The sequence below is a fragment of the Amyelois transitella genome, chromosome 23 (genome assembly GCF_032362555.1).
Source record: "Amyelois transitella isolate CPQ chromosome 23, ilAmyTran1.1, whole genome shotgun sequence".
Lineage (NCBI taxonomy): Eukaryota > Metazoa > Arthropoda > Insecta > Lepidoptera > Pyralidae > Amyelois > Amyelois transitella.
The window spans coordinates 5,565,071-5,583,385 of NC_083526.1; the positions used below are offsets into that span (position 1 = coordinate 5,565,071).

At 36.5% G+C, this 18,315-nt stretch overlaps 1 protein-coding gene across 5 annotated transcripts in view; it reads right to left on the minus strand.

Moving 5' to 3' along the window:
* LOC106130744 (C-terminal-binding protein) overlaps positions 1–18,315 on the minus strand; it is a 72,559-nt gene that overhangs the window by 11,995 nt on the left and 42,249 nt on the right. For 4 of the 5 annotated variants that reach the window (XM_060951100.1, XM_060951096.1, XM_060951099.1 and 1 more), the window contains 6 exons: positions 10,706–10,909; positions 6,689–6,748; positions 4,346–4,473; positions 1,420–1,679; positions 913–1,044; positions 200–399 (listed from right to left, as the gene is read on the minus strand). In XM_060951100.1, the coding sequence (XP_060807083.1) occupies positions 200–399; positions 913–1,044; positions 1,420–1,679; positions 4,346–4,428 (675 nt within the window). In that variant the 5' untranslated portion in view covers positions 4,429–4,473; positions 6,689–6,748; positions 10,706–10,909. The remainder of the gene's footprint in view (positions 1–199; positions 400–912; positions 1,045–1,419; positions 1,680–4,345; positions 4,474–6,688; positions 6,749–10,705; positions 10,910–18,315) is intronic. The other variant, XM_060951097.1, reaches the window with a different exon arrangement.

Here is an 18,315-nt window from a genome sequence, read left to right on the forward strand (position 1 = left end):
AGAGAGAGAAAATACGACATATGTTTGCCTGCCCCGTCAACATTGGTAAATAAGGGGGCTAGATCCAATATGGACGAGGACGAAGGTTGAGTACGTCAAACGAGCCCAAACGACTACTCCATGTCGTCAGGTAGGTAAGGGTCATTAAAGATGAAAGCCGAACGCTTAGCGCGGTGGTTATCAATATCAAAACAGTTACCTGTAGTGTGTAGACTCTAGTGAGCCCTAGCGACTTCTCAATGCCGTCAGGTAAGTAGGGGTCATAGAAGATGACGTTAAAGCCAAAAGCCTTGGCGCGGAGGGCGACGGCCGAGCCGATGCGGCCCAGCCCCACGATGCCCAGCGTGTCGCCGCGAATGCGCGCGCAGCCCGTCGCTGCTTCGCGCACCTGCTCTGGACCTGAATGTTCAAATTTAAAACGATGTAAGAAGACCATGGTGCATTAATATATTATATAGAATAAACATGTCAAAGAGCTCGATGAAATTCACAAACTGGCTCGAACCAATTTTAGGAATTTCATCAGCGTTTGTGACACCAGTCTGACAGGCGGATTGAAAAATTTAAAACATGCAAAGTCATTGCAAGGCAGAGCACTTTACAGTCACCTGGTGCTAATGTACCAGGATACATATGTATTATCAGGATATGGTAATGATGAAAAAGATTAATCATGCAAGTGTAGTTTAGCACCTTTTCCTCTTACTTTTGAAAACAACTGCAATTCTATTAATGCCAAGCTTTATCTTAAATCATATGCAATCTTTGTACTCCTGAAGATGCATGGATTATATATTGCGCGTATTTAACTACCTCATAACCTTCTGGCTTAGTTACTTAGCTTGACCTACTGTCCGACCGATAGTGTTTATTTTATCTAGACCAAATATTTCAATGATAAGTAATATTTACCTGTGAATTTTTTTCCTTCCCGCACCATATTGGCGAGCCAATACGTCCGCCGGTACAAATTCAATATGAGACACATTGTCGTGTCCGCTACTTCTTCTACGCCGTAACCTGGTACATTACATACTGCTATGCCTGAAAAACATATACAACAAACGGATTTAATAATTGCCTATTATAATACTACAAAAAAAATAATTTCTATCAACAAGCGAATTTTTTTTTTTCGAGTACATGTTTGTAACGCGACAACTTAATTCTTTGTTTATTTCATGACAAATTTAAGCAAGGGTATAATATCTGCCGTCTTTACGCTTAATATAGTACCGTCCATCAAATCATGCTACATAATTAAAAAATGGGGTCAGAGTTGGAAGTTGATACATACGTAAAATAATTGGATCCAGCATCCAACATTGAATTAATCACGTCTGTATCCCTTCCCAATCCATCCAAATATCACTTGCGGGGTTAACGAACAAGAAAGAGAAAAAGAAAACCAATGCTCACCTAATTCTCCCGCGGCTTTGACATCAATATTGTCGACCCCGGAACCTATGCGTACGATAATCCTCAACGTCTTGAACTTCTCCAAGTCCTCTTTTGTCAGTATAATAGTGTGCCACATGAGCGCGCCCACCGCCTCATTCAGAACCTTCTCGTGGATCTCTGACGTGGACTGGGCGTCGCAGAACGCCACCGTGGCGACGTCTTTGAGAATTGGCATCTCTACGGTGCAGTCGCGACCGTCTAATAACGCCACTAAGGGCCTGGAAAATAGAAATACGGTTGGAATTAGTAATTATTAGTTAATGAAGTTTATAAACAAGTCACACTAGCCATAAAGTCTATATGTTAATTGTGGTAATGGGATACGAAACTCGAAACGAAGACGATAATGTACAAATTTTGAATCTTATTATTAAAGCACAGGAGAGAACAATATTTAATACTTGTTGAGCATTATAATTTTCATAAATCACTTTATTAAAAGAGCCTCTTTAATCGTAGTCGTAGATTACGTTTCAAGCGGCGCTTCGTATCCACAAGAAATGTGTAAGTTATTTGAAATAAAAATAAAAGTAAAGAGATATTTATATTACTTGACAAAAACAACAATTAAAAATCGCATAAAGAAGTTAAGAACTATAGTTTTAGTATACATTAATCTCATAACAAAATATAAATATTTACAAATAAATAATCCCAGAGATTAAGCTAGCCGTAGAATTCGGTGATTGGTGATAAAGCAAACCCTATAATTTTGGAGAACGGTGTTTACAAAATCCTAAACGAGAAACAATCAGAATAAGACCATTTTCTATCATGACTCGAGTGAGGCCCGAATCTTAGTATAGCTTTCATGAAAGACCTTCAGAAGCTAAAACTTTGACGTTGCTAATCAATAACAAATCTAATCAATAAAACAATGAAATTGTGTGAACTCGTCACAAAATTGGGCTTGTGCGTCACAAGAACGTCTCTCGATTGACACTCATTAGCGACTCAGACCTCGCACCGGCCCCACATTGGACTTCAGTGCTCTGCTATTAATGCCATCATTGCAAATTGCAATACACGCGTAGGGGTCGTTAAATATCGTTCAACGTTGTAAGTAATAATATCCAAGCTGTTATTTATAATAACAGTACATAGAACGATTGGATATTTTTGCCAATTATTATTCTTTCACTCACGCTGTCACAAAATGTTAAGTTAAACCTATTTTCAACTGTGATTAATTACTTATTTCAAACAATTCTTGATGTTTGTTTGTTTGTAATGTCTTCATTGCACAGAAATGTACACAGTTACACGAAATAGTATATAGTTATAAAAGATTTTTTGGAAACTTTATGATAAATGTGCACAATATTTTTTTATTATTAGATATTATATCTTCTTCCACGCTCTCCACAATTGATCGGCATAGTATACCGATACTAGATAGAAGTTTCCCCGGCAACTTCTGCTCAATGCACGTTTAAATTAGCGAGAGTATGTCTGCTACGCAGACCACTGCCGTTTTAATTCACCTCATATACCTTAACATCATTTTTAAAATTTCTCGACATTACTCAAAGTTTATTTCAACAAACACACTCGTTCAGACTTCACTAGTTGGAAATCAGATCAGCGTCTACGTTTTCAGTGTCGGTGACCGGCGGCGTGCCAAGGCTGCGCATTGATAACCACTGCTGGTTGATTATGTAAATAAACATTATGTACGGACGCGTGTACACGTCAATGTTTTAATACATAGCGACAATGTTAATAAACACAGTCCTTAATCAACAAAAATTTGAAAGCGTTCAAGACGCAGACCTGGCAGTTTTTAAAAGTGCAGAAAATTACACTTAACGGGTTTTGAGGCAAATCGACAGCGCGTAATAATTACTTTGTATAGACGTTGTGTAGTGATTACTTTAATATGTGTGAAGTGAAGTATGATCGAATAAAAATAAGCATATCCTAATAGTTTTAAGCTGACGAATTCTATACAGACCAATGACTGTCAGCGCGCCACTCATAGAACGCGTCCAATTAACGCAGTCAGATGGTACAATCAAATCGATAGCAAGCCATTACGAACGGACAACACTCCCAAATTGACGAACAAATTAAGTTTCAAGTCAAATACTGGCCCCGCAACCGGCGGCGACTGAGTTAACTAATCACTAAGTGGGGGACAACAGTCCTCCACTCCCACCATTCGCATAATTAAAGCACGCCAGTACGATTAAACTAATAATTTAAACTTTCGTCATAGCCGAGCAGAATTATTATTATTGCGAGGGAAAGTTTCGGCAGCGAAACGAGAAAGTAATTCCGAACGGGGAAGGAGTTTTCAGAAATTCGCAAACTTTCCCGGGGCAGACGAAAACAGATTTGGCGGCAAACAAAGAGTGGTGTGAGGGGCGGCGAAGTCAGCCAGAGGGGACAACCCCTTTGGGGCAAGTTTTGATGGAAACCAAATAGGATTAGCGGGAAAGAATAAGTGGAGTGGGCCGAGTGGACACCGACGCTTTGTCGGCGCTGACTCGCCGCTTGCCCGCCGGGCGAATAAGAACGAGGAAGCTATTCAGGGTCGCACCCGTTTAGGATCGGCCGATCCACAAGTGATTGTGAATTGAATCGCAAATTGAATTTTTAACACAGGATGTCCTATGTGTTCACCTCTCTAAAACCTTTTACGTTTTGTGATCTTGCTTCACGCAGGAGAACTCAGCCGTCGACTGCTTTTTGAGCATTAATCATTAAAATCAGTTCATATCAGTCCTGTGGACAAGGGCAACATGCAGCTAGGAGAAAACATGCAGCGATTTTTCATTATCATCACTCTCCTTTATCGACATTAGGCCGATTTAAAATGTTTATGAATTAGCAGGTAAATACCATATATGTGTGACATTTGACGAAAAACAAAGAATCTCACCTTGATTGCAAGGGTCCATTTGCAATGGGACCCCGCATGCTATCCATACGCGCTCTCTTTGGCAGCATCTTGCGTTTATCCATTTAAAGCGGCAGAGCCGCTTTAGTCACCGCTCCGCAGCGCGTCACCTGTAACAATAGAGAAGGATATAAGCATAAAAAAGGCTTACATACATACAAACAATCACGTCTTTACCTATATGATTGGGTAGATATAGCTAACATTCTTGAAAATATTCAAAGACCACATGCAGTTGTATGGCTTATTGATGGAATTGAGATTCAAATAGAGACAGGTTGCTAGCGTTTAAAATAGAATAAAGCGTTTGATCGATTAACATTTATGTTATTTCTGTGACTACTAAAACGCTTAGCACCTGCACTTAACACTTATACTAGTTTAAGTTTCAGTTCAGATTTGGTTAGTTGAATTGGCCATACTCTGTTAATAACTTTATAGTACTTCCCATGTTTACGTAAACATTTAAATACTCGTACATTTAATCACACAACCTGATAGGCAAAGAAAGATCTATCTAATCCCACTTGCCCTAAGACCCCTGCGTACCTACTTATTTTCCTTGATTCACAAGTACTTTGAAATGAATGAAAGTACTACTTTCATTTTAATCAATAATAAACTAAATTCATTTACTTTTTAACTTTAAAAGGAAGTAGCTCATCACTTAACATAACAATAGGCAATGAAAATCGAAATTAAAAAAAAAAATTCACAAAGTAAATAATTTCGTTACAATCGCAATGAATGAGATAAAATTATTCGAGCAAAAATTTCATGAGGCACAATTCAGTGCTCATTACACACCGGCAAAAAGACGAAATATTTAATTAAATTGAAGGAGCTGGAGTGCGAATTATGTGCGTATCTAAGATAATTAACGAACAGATCCGCGGATAGAGGCCCGGAGGAATGTTCCTCATTTATATTCATGATAAGTCTCAAGGACGCTCGCACAAAAACTTATTACGATTTTTCGGACGAACGAAACAAAATTTGGATATATGCTCCTGTTTGGCAGTCATTAGTTACCAATGGCGTTTAAGTTTCAATAGAAAATGTTTTCTATAAGGCTTTTTACACTTATTTATTTTCACCTATGTTAAAACACGCCAAGATGAGAGAGCTAGATTCACCTGTGACGATATCTGTAATCACATCTTGCAAGTTAAACGTTTGATTAATCGTTTTTGTGTTCGGATGACAACGACAGACCTATTATGACATGAGTCGATCTTACAATTAAACCAAAGGTGGCAAAGGAATTTAGGAGTAAAATAACAAGTAACAATCTTGTTTACCTACTTTCACTTGCCGAGCTCCATATCGGAGGGTGCAACTAGTCTTTCTTCTTTTGCTAGAATATGCAATGAGACCAGCAGGTTATAAAAGATTAACAAACTAGTTATTAAAATGTAACAAAACTAACTAAATGCATAATAATGCCATAAAAACAAGGCTTACAAAGAATTAAAAATACAGTCATAATTAAAAATAGAAGTGGCAGTTCAATTGCAACAATAATTGATTATGGTTGTGCTATAAAGGTAACCAATTAACAATTTATTTACCCCCATTAGTTACAAGTGAGTGTCAAAACGAGTAGTTACGGCCACCTTTGTCATTGTAAAGTAATAAACCTCACATAGTTATAAAAACCGTGTACTAACATTACTATCCACTGCGAGTCTTAAATGGTACTCTTATCATGAATAGCGTAACGTATGACTCAGTATGCTATAAATGCATGAATGAAGCCGCCAGAGTTCAGGTTGCAAATGTTGCAATGTTGAGAAATAAAACCTAAGAATAAGCATAGATAGGCTAAGTAATTCATACCACGTAATAAGTTCACTAGTTTTAGTCTTAAAGCAATCTTTTATTAAAAGCTTTTATTTAGTTTATGTTATGTGCCCAAGAGGCCAGTAAAAAATCGACGATTAAGTATGTGGAATTGGACACTATCATATATATTTTTTCTAACATCGACTTACAGCACTTATTAACAGTCTTCAGCAGTGTTTTTAATAATTTCAAACAAGTTGATAGTGAGATCATGTTTTATTAGCCCGTGACGTAGACTGACAACTAATTATGGTAGGACGGTGTTTATCCGGCCAAATAAAATATCGGAACTTACATCATTATATCTAAGGATTAGACACTACTATGCCATAGATATTCAAACACCATAGACGAATCGAATGCATAGATAATATATGTACCGATATTTTGTTATTCCCAACGAAACACGTTCCTGGTTTGAGAAAGTACACCATTGCACTCGTTCTAAGAATTACAGAAATATGAATGGAGACTACTCACAATTGCAATGTCATTAGTGAGGTGGTCAGCACTCGGCCGGGGCGCCCGCGCATACTTTACCTGGGGCAGAAATATTAATTCTTTCATTTTGGATTATATTCTCTTTTGAATACCTAATATATTAGGATCGTTCTCATTACTATGTGAGGAGTAGTTATTAAAATACATATCGGATCAAACCCTAATATATTAACATTAATTAAAAATAACTACGGATGCTTTCATATAAGGTACAAATGATGTACATTGTATCCCCATATAAAAATATGTTATAATAGATTATATTACCTAAAGTAATAACTATAGATTCAGATCAAATCATGACTTTTAACACTAAGTAGCTTACATTTGTATAATTGATTAGGTAGTAATGGTAGAACCGTCGATGATTCATTATTTTGATTGCTTTGAATGAAGGGCTACCGTCCAAACAATGTGTCATCATTTGATACAATCTGAAACACCTTTTTATATTTTATCAAGCGATAATATTCGTAATGGTAAATTTACAAGGTCCTAAAGAATAGGAATATTTTAAGATATTTTTATATGATTTATTGTTTATTGTTTATATCACCGTGTGGTTCCCGACACTAAGGACCATTCCATCTCTCTTTATCGAGAATGTAGTAAAAGGCGACAAAGGGAAAGGCTAATAGCCAAAAAAGGGGAAAACTCATCGCCTAAACTTGGTATTCTACTTTGGACGATGGGCTAGCAACCTGTCGCTATTTGAATCTCAATACCATCAATAAGTTATTACGTAGCCTTTCAGTCTTTGTAAGAATATTATCTGTCTACCCGGTAAGGAATAAAGACGTGAATGCATGTAAGTTTGACTGTTTATACGAATTCATATTTAGAAGCACAAACCACACAGCACCGTTATACCTAGTGTATTAGGAATCACAAGTTATCTAAAAGCGCGAGACCTACATAAGAGTGAGCAAAAAATAAAAAAGCTACGAACGAAGCTTTGAACCTTTACTCTGTAGCTTGTAGGCTTGGCGTTACATACATACATACATAAAATCACGCCTCTTTCCCGGAGGGGTAGGCAGAGACTACCTCTTTCCACTTGCCACGATCTCTGCATACTTCTTTCGCTTCGTCCACATTCATAACTCTCTTCATACAAGCTCGGCGGTTTCGGGTACTTTTGACCTGACCCTTTACCAGGACGTCCTTAATTTGATCAAGATACGTTCGTCTAGGTCTTCCCACTCCGACCTTTCCCTCCACACTCTCCTTGTATATCTGCTTAGTCAACCTGCTTTCATTCATCCTCTCCACATGACCGAACCATCTTAACATACCCTTTTCTATTCCTGTAACTACATCTTCTTTCACATCACAACATTCCCTTATCACGCTGTTCCTTATCCTGTCACTCAATTTCACACCCATCATACTCCTTAACGCTCTCATTTCCACTGCATTTATTCTGCTTTCATGCTTCTTTTGCCATACCCAACTTTCACTCCCATACATTAATGTCGGGACCAACACGCCCCTGTGCACAGCCAGTCGAGCCTTTTTGGATAGTTTCTGACTGCTCATAAAGGCATGCAAAGCTCCATTCACCATGTTCCCCGCGTTCACTCTCCTTTCAATATCACTATCATACTTGCCATCTGATGTAAACTTTGATCCTAGATATACAAACTCTTTCACTTGCTCCACTTTTTCTCCTCCAATCAAAATATTACATGCTGTCATTTCTTTCTCCATTTCAAAAACCAGTGTTTTAGTTTTACTTACGTTCACTTTCATTCCTTTCTCTTTTAAAGCTTCATGCATACAGTTTACCATCTCCTGTAACTCCTCCGCTGATGACGCCAGTATAACCTGATCGTCGGCATAGAGCAGACATTTGACGAGTAACTCATTCATCCTTAATCCACTTTTAGACTCTTTCAAATCTGTCAAACAGCTATCCATAAATAGGTTGAACAGCCACGGTGACGCAACACATCCTTGCCTAACGCCTTTCTCAATCTTAAACCACTCAGTGTGCGCTCCGTTTATCCTGACACAAGCACTCGAATCCTCATATAAGGATTTCAGTGCTCGTATTAAGAGACTGCTCACCCCATGCATAGAAAGTGCTGACCACAATTCATTCCTCTCAACTCTGTCATAGGCCTTTTCCAGATCTACGAATGTGCAATAGACTTTTTGACTCTTGGCCAAAAACTTTTCGGCTATGCACCGCAAGGAAAAGACCTGATCAGTACATCCCATTCCCTTTCGAAATCCCGCTTGAGCATCCCATATTTTGTCATCAGTGAGAGTTCGCTTGGCGTTAAGTTATGTAAATATATGAATGCTGCAGTGTAGTTTATTTCGCCACTTCTCCTACACTTTGCGCTTTGGAAGCGGTAGTAGTTATAATAAGATTTAAGTGATGTGACGTCAATAACTGATACCTTGTATCCAATTTTGAAAATAAATCTATTCTATTCTATATAAAAGAGGACACTGAGAATTTATGTTTGTATGTACACGTACATATTTATTGAAGGAGAAGCGGTCATATTAATACACTGCACAAGTGAGGACAGTTGATAACTCTATTTATAAGACCGTCAAATTCTGACTGGCCATTATAGCATGAATCAACTTGAGACGAGGTATTAGCTGTGCCCGACCGTCACCTTGGACGGCATTCATGAATCATGACGTCAAATAAATCAGTGATTCTTTAATAAGAAAGTTTTATTTCAAGTCTTATAGTTATTTTCAGCTGAGGAATGTAATTTTATTATGAACACAGTTCCGAATCGGTATTTTTACTAAACGTATTTAAAACCTAAGATTGTTATTTTAGTCTATTGTTTTATATTGAAACGGTTTACTCACTAAAATAAAAATAGTTCTTCCACTCAATTAATAAATACTTTTTAACTTACAGTTATGAGCGTAGGTGACCGATCGGTTAAGGTCATCCTACTTCGAACATGTACCAATGACTCTTTACTGAGAGAGAGTTTATTATAGTTTGATCTCTAATAGATACTCCCATAGTAAGGTTGTGGGGGTTAGATGAGAGTGACCTGTAAAAATACATACATAAAATCACGCCTTTTTCCCTTTTTGCTGTAAAAAATCTGGGTATAGTAAAGTGCCACAGCCGTAACCCGGGCTCCACTACAGAACAATACTAGTAGCAAAAGGACACCAAATATCAAAATACATTTCCTTTTTGACGCTCAGGTATGATGAGACGATGAGGGGTGTCGTATAAATTATACTGCCTTACAGATTGATAACTCATTTAGGGTAAAATTTCACGATCATTTCTGATGCCAGCCCAGATAACGTTGAGAGGAAATCCTTGTTAAACTTCCGTTGGATCGGTATTTATGGCGAGTACTAATCGTTGCTCAAAATAGGGATGTCTTTCTGACCTAAAATAAAGTTTTGTTTTTATCGATTGATCGCATCAAGACGTGATTGTGACGTATGATTTTTTTGTATCTAGCAGTTGTAATTTACGTTTATATTAAAGTTTTAACATACCGTGCAACTGAACAATTTAGGATCTTGCATATTTCGAATATTTTAATAAGTATTTATTTCACATAATATCGTAATTTGGATGCGAGTGAAATATCAAAGTATTATAATTTCAGGTTTAATTCACAGTGAAAGACCGATGAATGATACATAATGCAAAAAATATGGAATATCGATAAAACCAAAAAATCGTTAACATATATCCCATTAGTTTGAACATTATTTATTAGTTTGTCTACCTTGCAACTTGAGATGAAACAGAAAGACATTTCTTAACGCCCTTGGCACAAAATTCATAGAACATCATATATATTACTTAATCCCTACTACAAAGTCCATGCATCAGACTAGGCATCCAAGTCCATTCTTAATGAGCGCCTAAACAAACAAGCTAAAATTTAAAAACTAAGAACAAGTATAAAATGGCCGCATATAAACAACAGTTCGATGTTTAAATTTTAAAAATAAAACGAAGGTCTAGGTCGGCGGGGCACTTACCAACGCTGCACTAGTGACGTAGTCAGGCCGCGATCACCGATCCATCGGCGCACCGGCATCGAGTTGACGGCCGCGTCGGCGCCACTTCGGACGCAACGCACACACAACACTAACACTGTCACTATTTTACGCACTAACCACTTGAGCGGCGATGCCGTCCGAATCACTAATTCACAAACTAGCACAACACTATTTTTCCGTCACCTGTAACAATAAAAATTTTACATTAGTAAAGAAAATATGAAATTAAGTACATATTGGAAAATTGTTTACTTAAGTTGTAAATATTTAAAATTGACTAGATAAAATTGGATCATTAATAATGTTAAAATTATATATACTTAATGTGCTAGATCCAGAAGCAAGATAACAACTAACAATGCTTGTCAACATTTATCTCGGATCTATAATTACAGCGATAAACCCAGAACATATCGATTTAGTTGTCAACCCTAAGTCATGATTCATTGGTTGCTTATAAGTTCATGATATTACACAAATCATAATGAAATTGCGATAATAACTATGTAACATTGTAGTTTACCGTATATAAAATTTCCATAATATCTCTGCGACGCTATCGCATTATATATCCGGAATCCGTTACTAGGTCATATATAAACGTATTTAGTTACGTATTGTAATAACAAATTGCTACTTAGAATATCATACCGTTTTCCTTCTATACGCGATCGTTGATAGCGAGAGCAACATGAAAAGACTTCCTAACACACACTTCAGTAAGTAAATATTGAACTTTAATAAAAACTTTGTTGTAGAAAGTAAGTAGTATGAGCTGTAAACTCTCAGCAAAGCTTCATTGCAACTTTTCACAACGACAGCATATTTTTACGAGGGCAAACATTGTGTCAATTTTGTGCTACTAAAATCGCAGTAATTTCTACAATATGTATTCCGAGGCATTATAAACAGTACATAAGAGGCGGCGCGTGGTATCGGCGTAATACTTTACGGCCCATAAAGTTGGGAGTGGCAACATTGTCGGTTTATGTTCGATGTTACCTGCATTGTTTCCTTAATACACAAACTTGTGCTTGACAAGTGCATGCATAAACGCGAAGGATTTGTTGAGGAATTACCCAACTTTTAGTTACGATTAGGAAACAGCTGTTTACAAAATAAACAAGTAAAGAACGTTTGCAAATTAAGTTGCATGCTTGTTTTGGCAGGACATATAGCTGTTGGTTCCGTTTGGCACTCCAAAAAAGGGGACTCCAGGCCCCGAAGCATAGTGGCGGAGGGTACAACTGAAAACTCGCAAATAAAGATGGAGAGGTTGTGACGTAAAACATCTCAAAGGTTCAGAATAAAAATTGCGACTCGATAAAGAGGATAAAGATATACGATCTAAGTAATGTTTAAACCTCAAACTGCTTCTCTCTTAACCTTACTAGCTGGATTGTATTCGTTAACACAATGGTTGGATATAATTTGCAATACAAACGTATTGGCAATAAACAAAACCGAGCTAGACGCAACCGCGTGGTGTATCTTCGCGAAACTGGTCGGAATAAAACATTCTATGCAAATGTTACTCGTTCTCGTACGAACGGAATGGATCTCTCGACGCATACGTAACAACTAAACAGAGATAGATATGCAGAAGAAAATAAAGCCTCGATCTAGACTTAACAAAGGTATTCTAAGCGGTGTTTCGGAAAGATGGAAAACATCCATCGTCAGAGCAACAACAAAATCCATGATTTCAGTTCTCAGATTTAACATTCAGTGTCCCTTCTGTCCTTCCACTTGAAAACTTCGAGTCTTCACCAGGGAGGAAATCCAGACTAAAATAAGAGTTAATGCAGCATACATTAATATTATTTTAAACACATATGTCAGCAACACTGATATTTATAATTTAACTGATTTAAAATAATTGTAATAAATAATCTTTACTGTTAATATTAATAATTAAATGTTATTGATTATATAATATTTAAACATAATTTAATTTAAAAAGTTGTAAGTATTTGTTTTGACTAAAAAAAGAGAGGGGCGCATCTAAAGATGGCGCCCTCTTAGTGATCTGAAAAACACAAAATGAGGCAGTCGTATGGAAAGTGACACAGTGGTTGGACGTGAATAAGTACTGTAAGAAGTCAAGTGCCTTTAGTATAAGTGCTATTTTGTGAACAAGATTAAAATATATGCTGTAAAAGTGAGTACCTACCTTGTTTCTTTTAAAAACTAATCTTGGTAGTACATCTGAAAACTATAGTAACGTAGGCCTGATGTTGACACATATTATATTCTTCTCACTTTACAAACTAAAAGATACAGCATGACTGGAGCAAAGATAAGTTTCGACATCATAAACGGTTTGAGGTAATTTCAATAAAAACACTGGCAACACTGTAACAATGCGGCGGCGGCCACAGCCTGCAACTCGGGAGAAACTTTTAATTGAAAGGGCCATTGATAGCATCCGTAGTGAGAATGCGAGGGTTGCCAGATGTTCTTATGATTTTTAATGTTTAATGTGTTTGGGGTAAAAATATATCGTTATGATTATTTGATTTTATAATTAACTTCACTTAAACTTATTTTTAATTACCGATTGCAAATTATTGGCACAGCTTAATAGTTGATACTCCTAATATTAACTGACAAAGAACTATATGTAACCCAATTGCCATCAACAACAAAATGATTATTATCATATGTCTTGGTAGCAGGTAACTCTTCAGATGATAGATATGGTGACGTCTATAAGTAATACCTTGTATCAAATTTTGAAAAATATATCTATTATATGATTATATATCGTGATCAGGTAGCTAGTAAATGATATGAGTCACAACCAACAATCTTACTACTAACAACAGGATGTATAAACTTAAATGTTTCTTTATTTGTTTCTCTTTATTGCACAAAAAATTTAAACCATACAGTTCTTGGATAAAAAAACATATGTACAATGGCGGACTCATCCCAATTGGGATTTCTTCCATTCAACCAAACTAAAATGTTGTACGCGAGTGCTCTCAAATCAAACTCTCTCTCATTAGACACATTAGGGTAAGACCGACAAAAAAAATTGCTTTAACAGTTTAAGAATATTGACAACCCTAATAGGAAACGTATTCGACACGCAATCATTGGACACGATGTAATGCGATTTAACGGATAGTCGTTAATGTAACTGTACATTCATTTGGTGCAATTAAAAAGGTAAGTGCCTCGCCTTCTTCGAAATATCACAAACAAAATGGAAAGAAAGAAATAGCTTTTTCTGATTCGACTGACTGACACCGATCAAATAGATGAATTATTATTGTTATACGCAAAAAGGGGGAGGTTTAACAAAGTGCGGAGAAAATTTGAATAGGCTCGTACTTCTTTCAACGATTTTTTGTTTTGTTTCTCAAGTTGTTTGTTGAGGCTTCACTCTAACCCAGTTTTGGAGAAGTCTTGTTCTTATTTTTAAAAAACCAAATACGCATTAATGCTGACAGCAAGGAAGGAGATGAAACTGTTAAACTGCGTGACACTATGCAGAAAGTGTACAAAATTCTATACATCGTTTAATATCGATTCGATTACAACCAAAAAGGAAGCAAAATTGCATCTTACATTCCCAGAAGTAATTAACGTTGCTAACCACTATTGTTTCAGTAATGGCTTGTCCGAAGCAATCTTACAGTTAAATAACACAGCATTCGCTGCAGCTAATCAGACGACTACTTCCAATCCGATCTGGGATCATCCCCAGAGCCCTTCGCTAGAGATACGTAGCTCTGGGTCAAATGGCATGCCGCAGAACTATTACTGTGATCGGAGTAAACGATAATATTGCTACTTTTGAAAGTTGTTGGGTAGGAAATACTTAGTTTAACAGAAAGAGCGATTCGATTAACGATTCTTATACAACACACACGCACAAACGCCATTAATAGTCATAAAAAATAAATTTAAGCGCTTAAATACTATGGAGATTTATAACAAAAAAAAATCTAAGAACGGATTTAAAACCCAAGTGTATTTATTACACAGCTTGTAAATATAAAAATACCTACATACTTTGAACGGCAATTTTTTCTTATGACCGATATTAAGAAGAAGAAACACTCGACGACATGCTATGTATGGTACAGTGGGCTTTAGTATACGCCAAGAAGAGACATTTTTATAACTACCCTCAAATATGTATTACGGTATAAACGTTATCACATAGACGTAGTTCCAAATTTAGCAAATTGCCACGAGTCGGCTCCGGCCCGGAGATTTTGCGGTCAAGTGGTTCGGCGAAAGGCAATCCAACAAGAGCGATTGTCTTCCACTGACAACCGATCCCTTGGAGAGTATTGATTGCTTTTGTAATCCCGGCCTCGAAAACAACTATCTCTACATTCACTAATTGCTGGATACCGATGTTATATTGGTCTTGTTTGTTATAATGCTCTTGGATTTCGAATCGCTAAATCAACTTCAATTTGTCTTGAGATAGGGACAGTGTGCGGCTAATGGTGGGTACAATGTTGGACTTACTATATAGTCAATGATAAATAAACTTAATTAAGCCAATTAGGAGTTTTATTAGATTTTTTCGCTGTATATTATGTAAATACTAGCTTAGCTGTTAAGCCTGCGACTTCCACCATCCTAAATCTCTGTAAATTTTAACTTTTTATATATTTAGGGTTCCGTACGTCTGAATACAAAAACGGAACCCTTATAGGATCACTCGTGTGTCTGTCCGTCCGCCGCTTACAGTCGAATTATCTCCGAATCTATTAGACCGATTAAGTTGAAATTTGGTACACATATCAATTCCTGTGACCCAAACACAGAGGTGTGACGTGAGCAGATGAGATCTGTATATGGGGGGTCATTTTTGGGGGGGGAAGGGGAAAATTAAAAAAAAAATTTTGAAAACTGCATCGTGTGGCATATCAAATGAAAGGTCTTGTTGAGAAGATCTTAAATGTATTTTATTGTAATTTTAAAATAAATAGTTTCCAAGTTATTCAAGAAAATAGACCATTCCCCCCCCCCCCTTTATCTCCGAAACTACTGAACCTAAAATTTTGAAAAAAATACAGAAATTAGTTTTCTCCTTATAGATTTTAGGAAAACCTATAAGAAGTCCATGATATTAAAATAACATGGTAAACTTACATTTTTTTTAGTTACCACAAACAAATTTGGGTCAGATTTAAAAAAACATGATAGGTAACATCGTACTGAACCCTCTTCACGCGTGTTCAACTCGCACTTGTCCCCTTTTTTTTGTATTTCAAATATATATTATAATTAAATTTTTATTAGATTTTTTGCGTGAAATAGTAACAAGCACACACATTCACTCATCTTTACAAACTTTAGCATTTAGTAGGATTCGCTATATTCCTGTGTTAGTTACTTAATTCAGTCATCACTTTTAAAATTAATCATAATAATTTATTCCTTGAATATGGTTACAATATAGGTAAAATCTTGTACGAAATATCTTTACGGATGGAAGTACATTATATTAAAGATGATAAGCGATTCCGTTTGTAATCCACCGAGCACATCGCAATCGCAACGGTAATGCATAATTCTCGTGTTCTGGGTAATTGTTGTTGCTTAGTTCCTGTGTCGTTGCATGAATATGCAACTGCATCAGTTAAATGCGTTTTGTTTTGTTCACTTGCATAAAGCATATGCAATGTTAAATAGTTTTCTTTGGGACCCTAAGTATACTTTCTAATGTAACATTTATATACGAAGACAACAGCTTGTGTACGATAGACACCACACCATAATACAAATGATAAAATCACAATCATACGCGTCAGTTGATTAATAAGCACATATTATTCTTTATAACGATGATATTAATTTTTCATTGAACTCATGAAGTCTCTCATCCAGTCAATATTACCATGGAACCACGTGTTTAGAAGGAAAAGCGTTATTTACTTGTTTACCGTCAAGGGCCGGGCAATTCGGAAAGTAGCTCGCAGCGATAACATCATTTCCCTTCGTTGAGTATCGACTTCACATAGATGTGTTAATTCACTGTTCTAGAACTGACAATTACGACTAAATAATAGACAAGCAAGTGAAACAGGATCAAATATTATAAGAAAAGTTAATAAAATCGGAGTTGCCTACAGATGGATTTGCACTAACCGGTGGTACTTAAACCGTTCAAACCACCAACACTCCTTTTAATGTCAACATTTGTTACCAATGAAACTTGAGGCCTTCATCCAATTTAAAATTGAACTGAACTAACATTTACAATGCATTCTACAAAAGACCAATACTTACGTACTGGACAACCCTCACATAATAACTTATCAAAAAGAACAGTCGATCTAAATGTAACATATCCCTTCAAAGAGTTCTTAGAATTACAATTCATATCCAGGAGAAAAACAAACTAACCCAACATCCGCAATATTTAGTTTCCGAACTGTGGTGCGGGGAACTTGCGAACTGCGCAGACTTGGCGAGCCCGGGGCGGGGGGCGGAGGGGGGAGAACAAACTCGCCCGAATAAACTTTCTCCTAGAGGCCAATGGAAACTTGTGACGTGTCATAATCTCGCCATACAATAGCTTCCTAAGCAATTATTTGGTCTCGAAGACTAACTTTGGGTAATCGATAGTGATGAAAGACAACTATGGCTTAAAATTCATTTCAGACTTAGTGACCTGCCGTCATTTTAGTAACTTGGAGGATTCTTTTGACTTGTTAAAGAAATTTTTTATGATAAATAAAATAGTAATTAAAAATTGAAATAAATTATTACTATTATTCATACGCATTCTTAAAAACGTCCACATAATAAATACTACATTTTTCGACAGTAGTGAGAAAATAACTTTGCTTTCGTCGAATTAATGGCATTTTTAAAAAGACAATTCCTACCCGTTTTTAGCTGCTGAGCTGATTAATATAATTCTTAAAAGACTCACTTTTTCTAAGGGCCAATTGTATTAAAGAGTAACAAAATAATGCCGTGATAGAAATAAACCTTCAAATTCCGCGGCACACATAGAATAAACGGTGGTTTTATAAAGAAAAACAAAAGTTTCACACCACATGAGTACCTCTTAGAGCATAATACCAAGGATTTTGAATACGTATAATGATATCTGCGTCCCGGGAGCAAACTTCAGCATAATTCGTACAAATTAGACAACAATCCTCGTTTAAAGACATTAAGAGTGGGGCCTCGCAAAGTTATAATGAAATTCACGAGCAATAAAACTTCCCTTTTGACTAACCCCCAGATATACATTTGAGCGTAGGGTTGCCAGGCGTGGAGCATTAATTTCTCCCACTTATAAACCGCTTTAAACTAATCGAGCGCAGGTAACGAAGTGGTCGTTTGCACGAAGGAATGAGATCATCAGAAAATTTACATTCATCTATTTTCATATTGCTACATCAACTCTTAAATTTAGATCTCATCAGGGTTTGTAAACTTTTACAGCAACACTAAAACCAGGTGATCTAAATGACAAACTCAGCAACGACACAATGGGAATATGAACAACATTGCACGATGTGTGATATGGTCTTAAATGGAGAATAATTGAGTAGTATTTTTAATAACAGTCGAAACCTCTATGAAACACAAAATTGGACTGC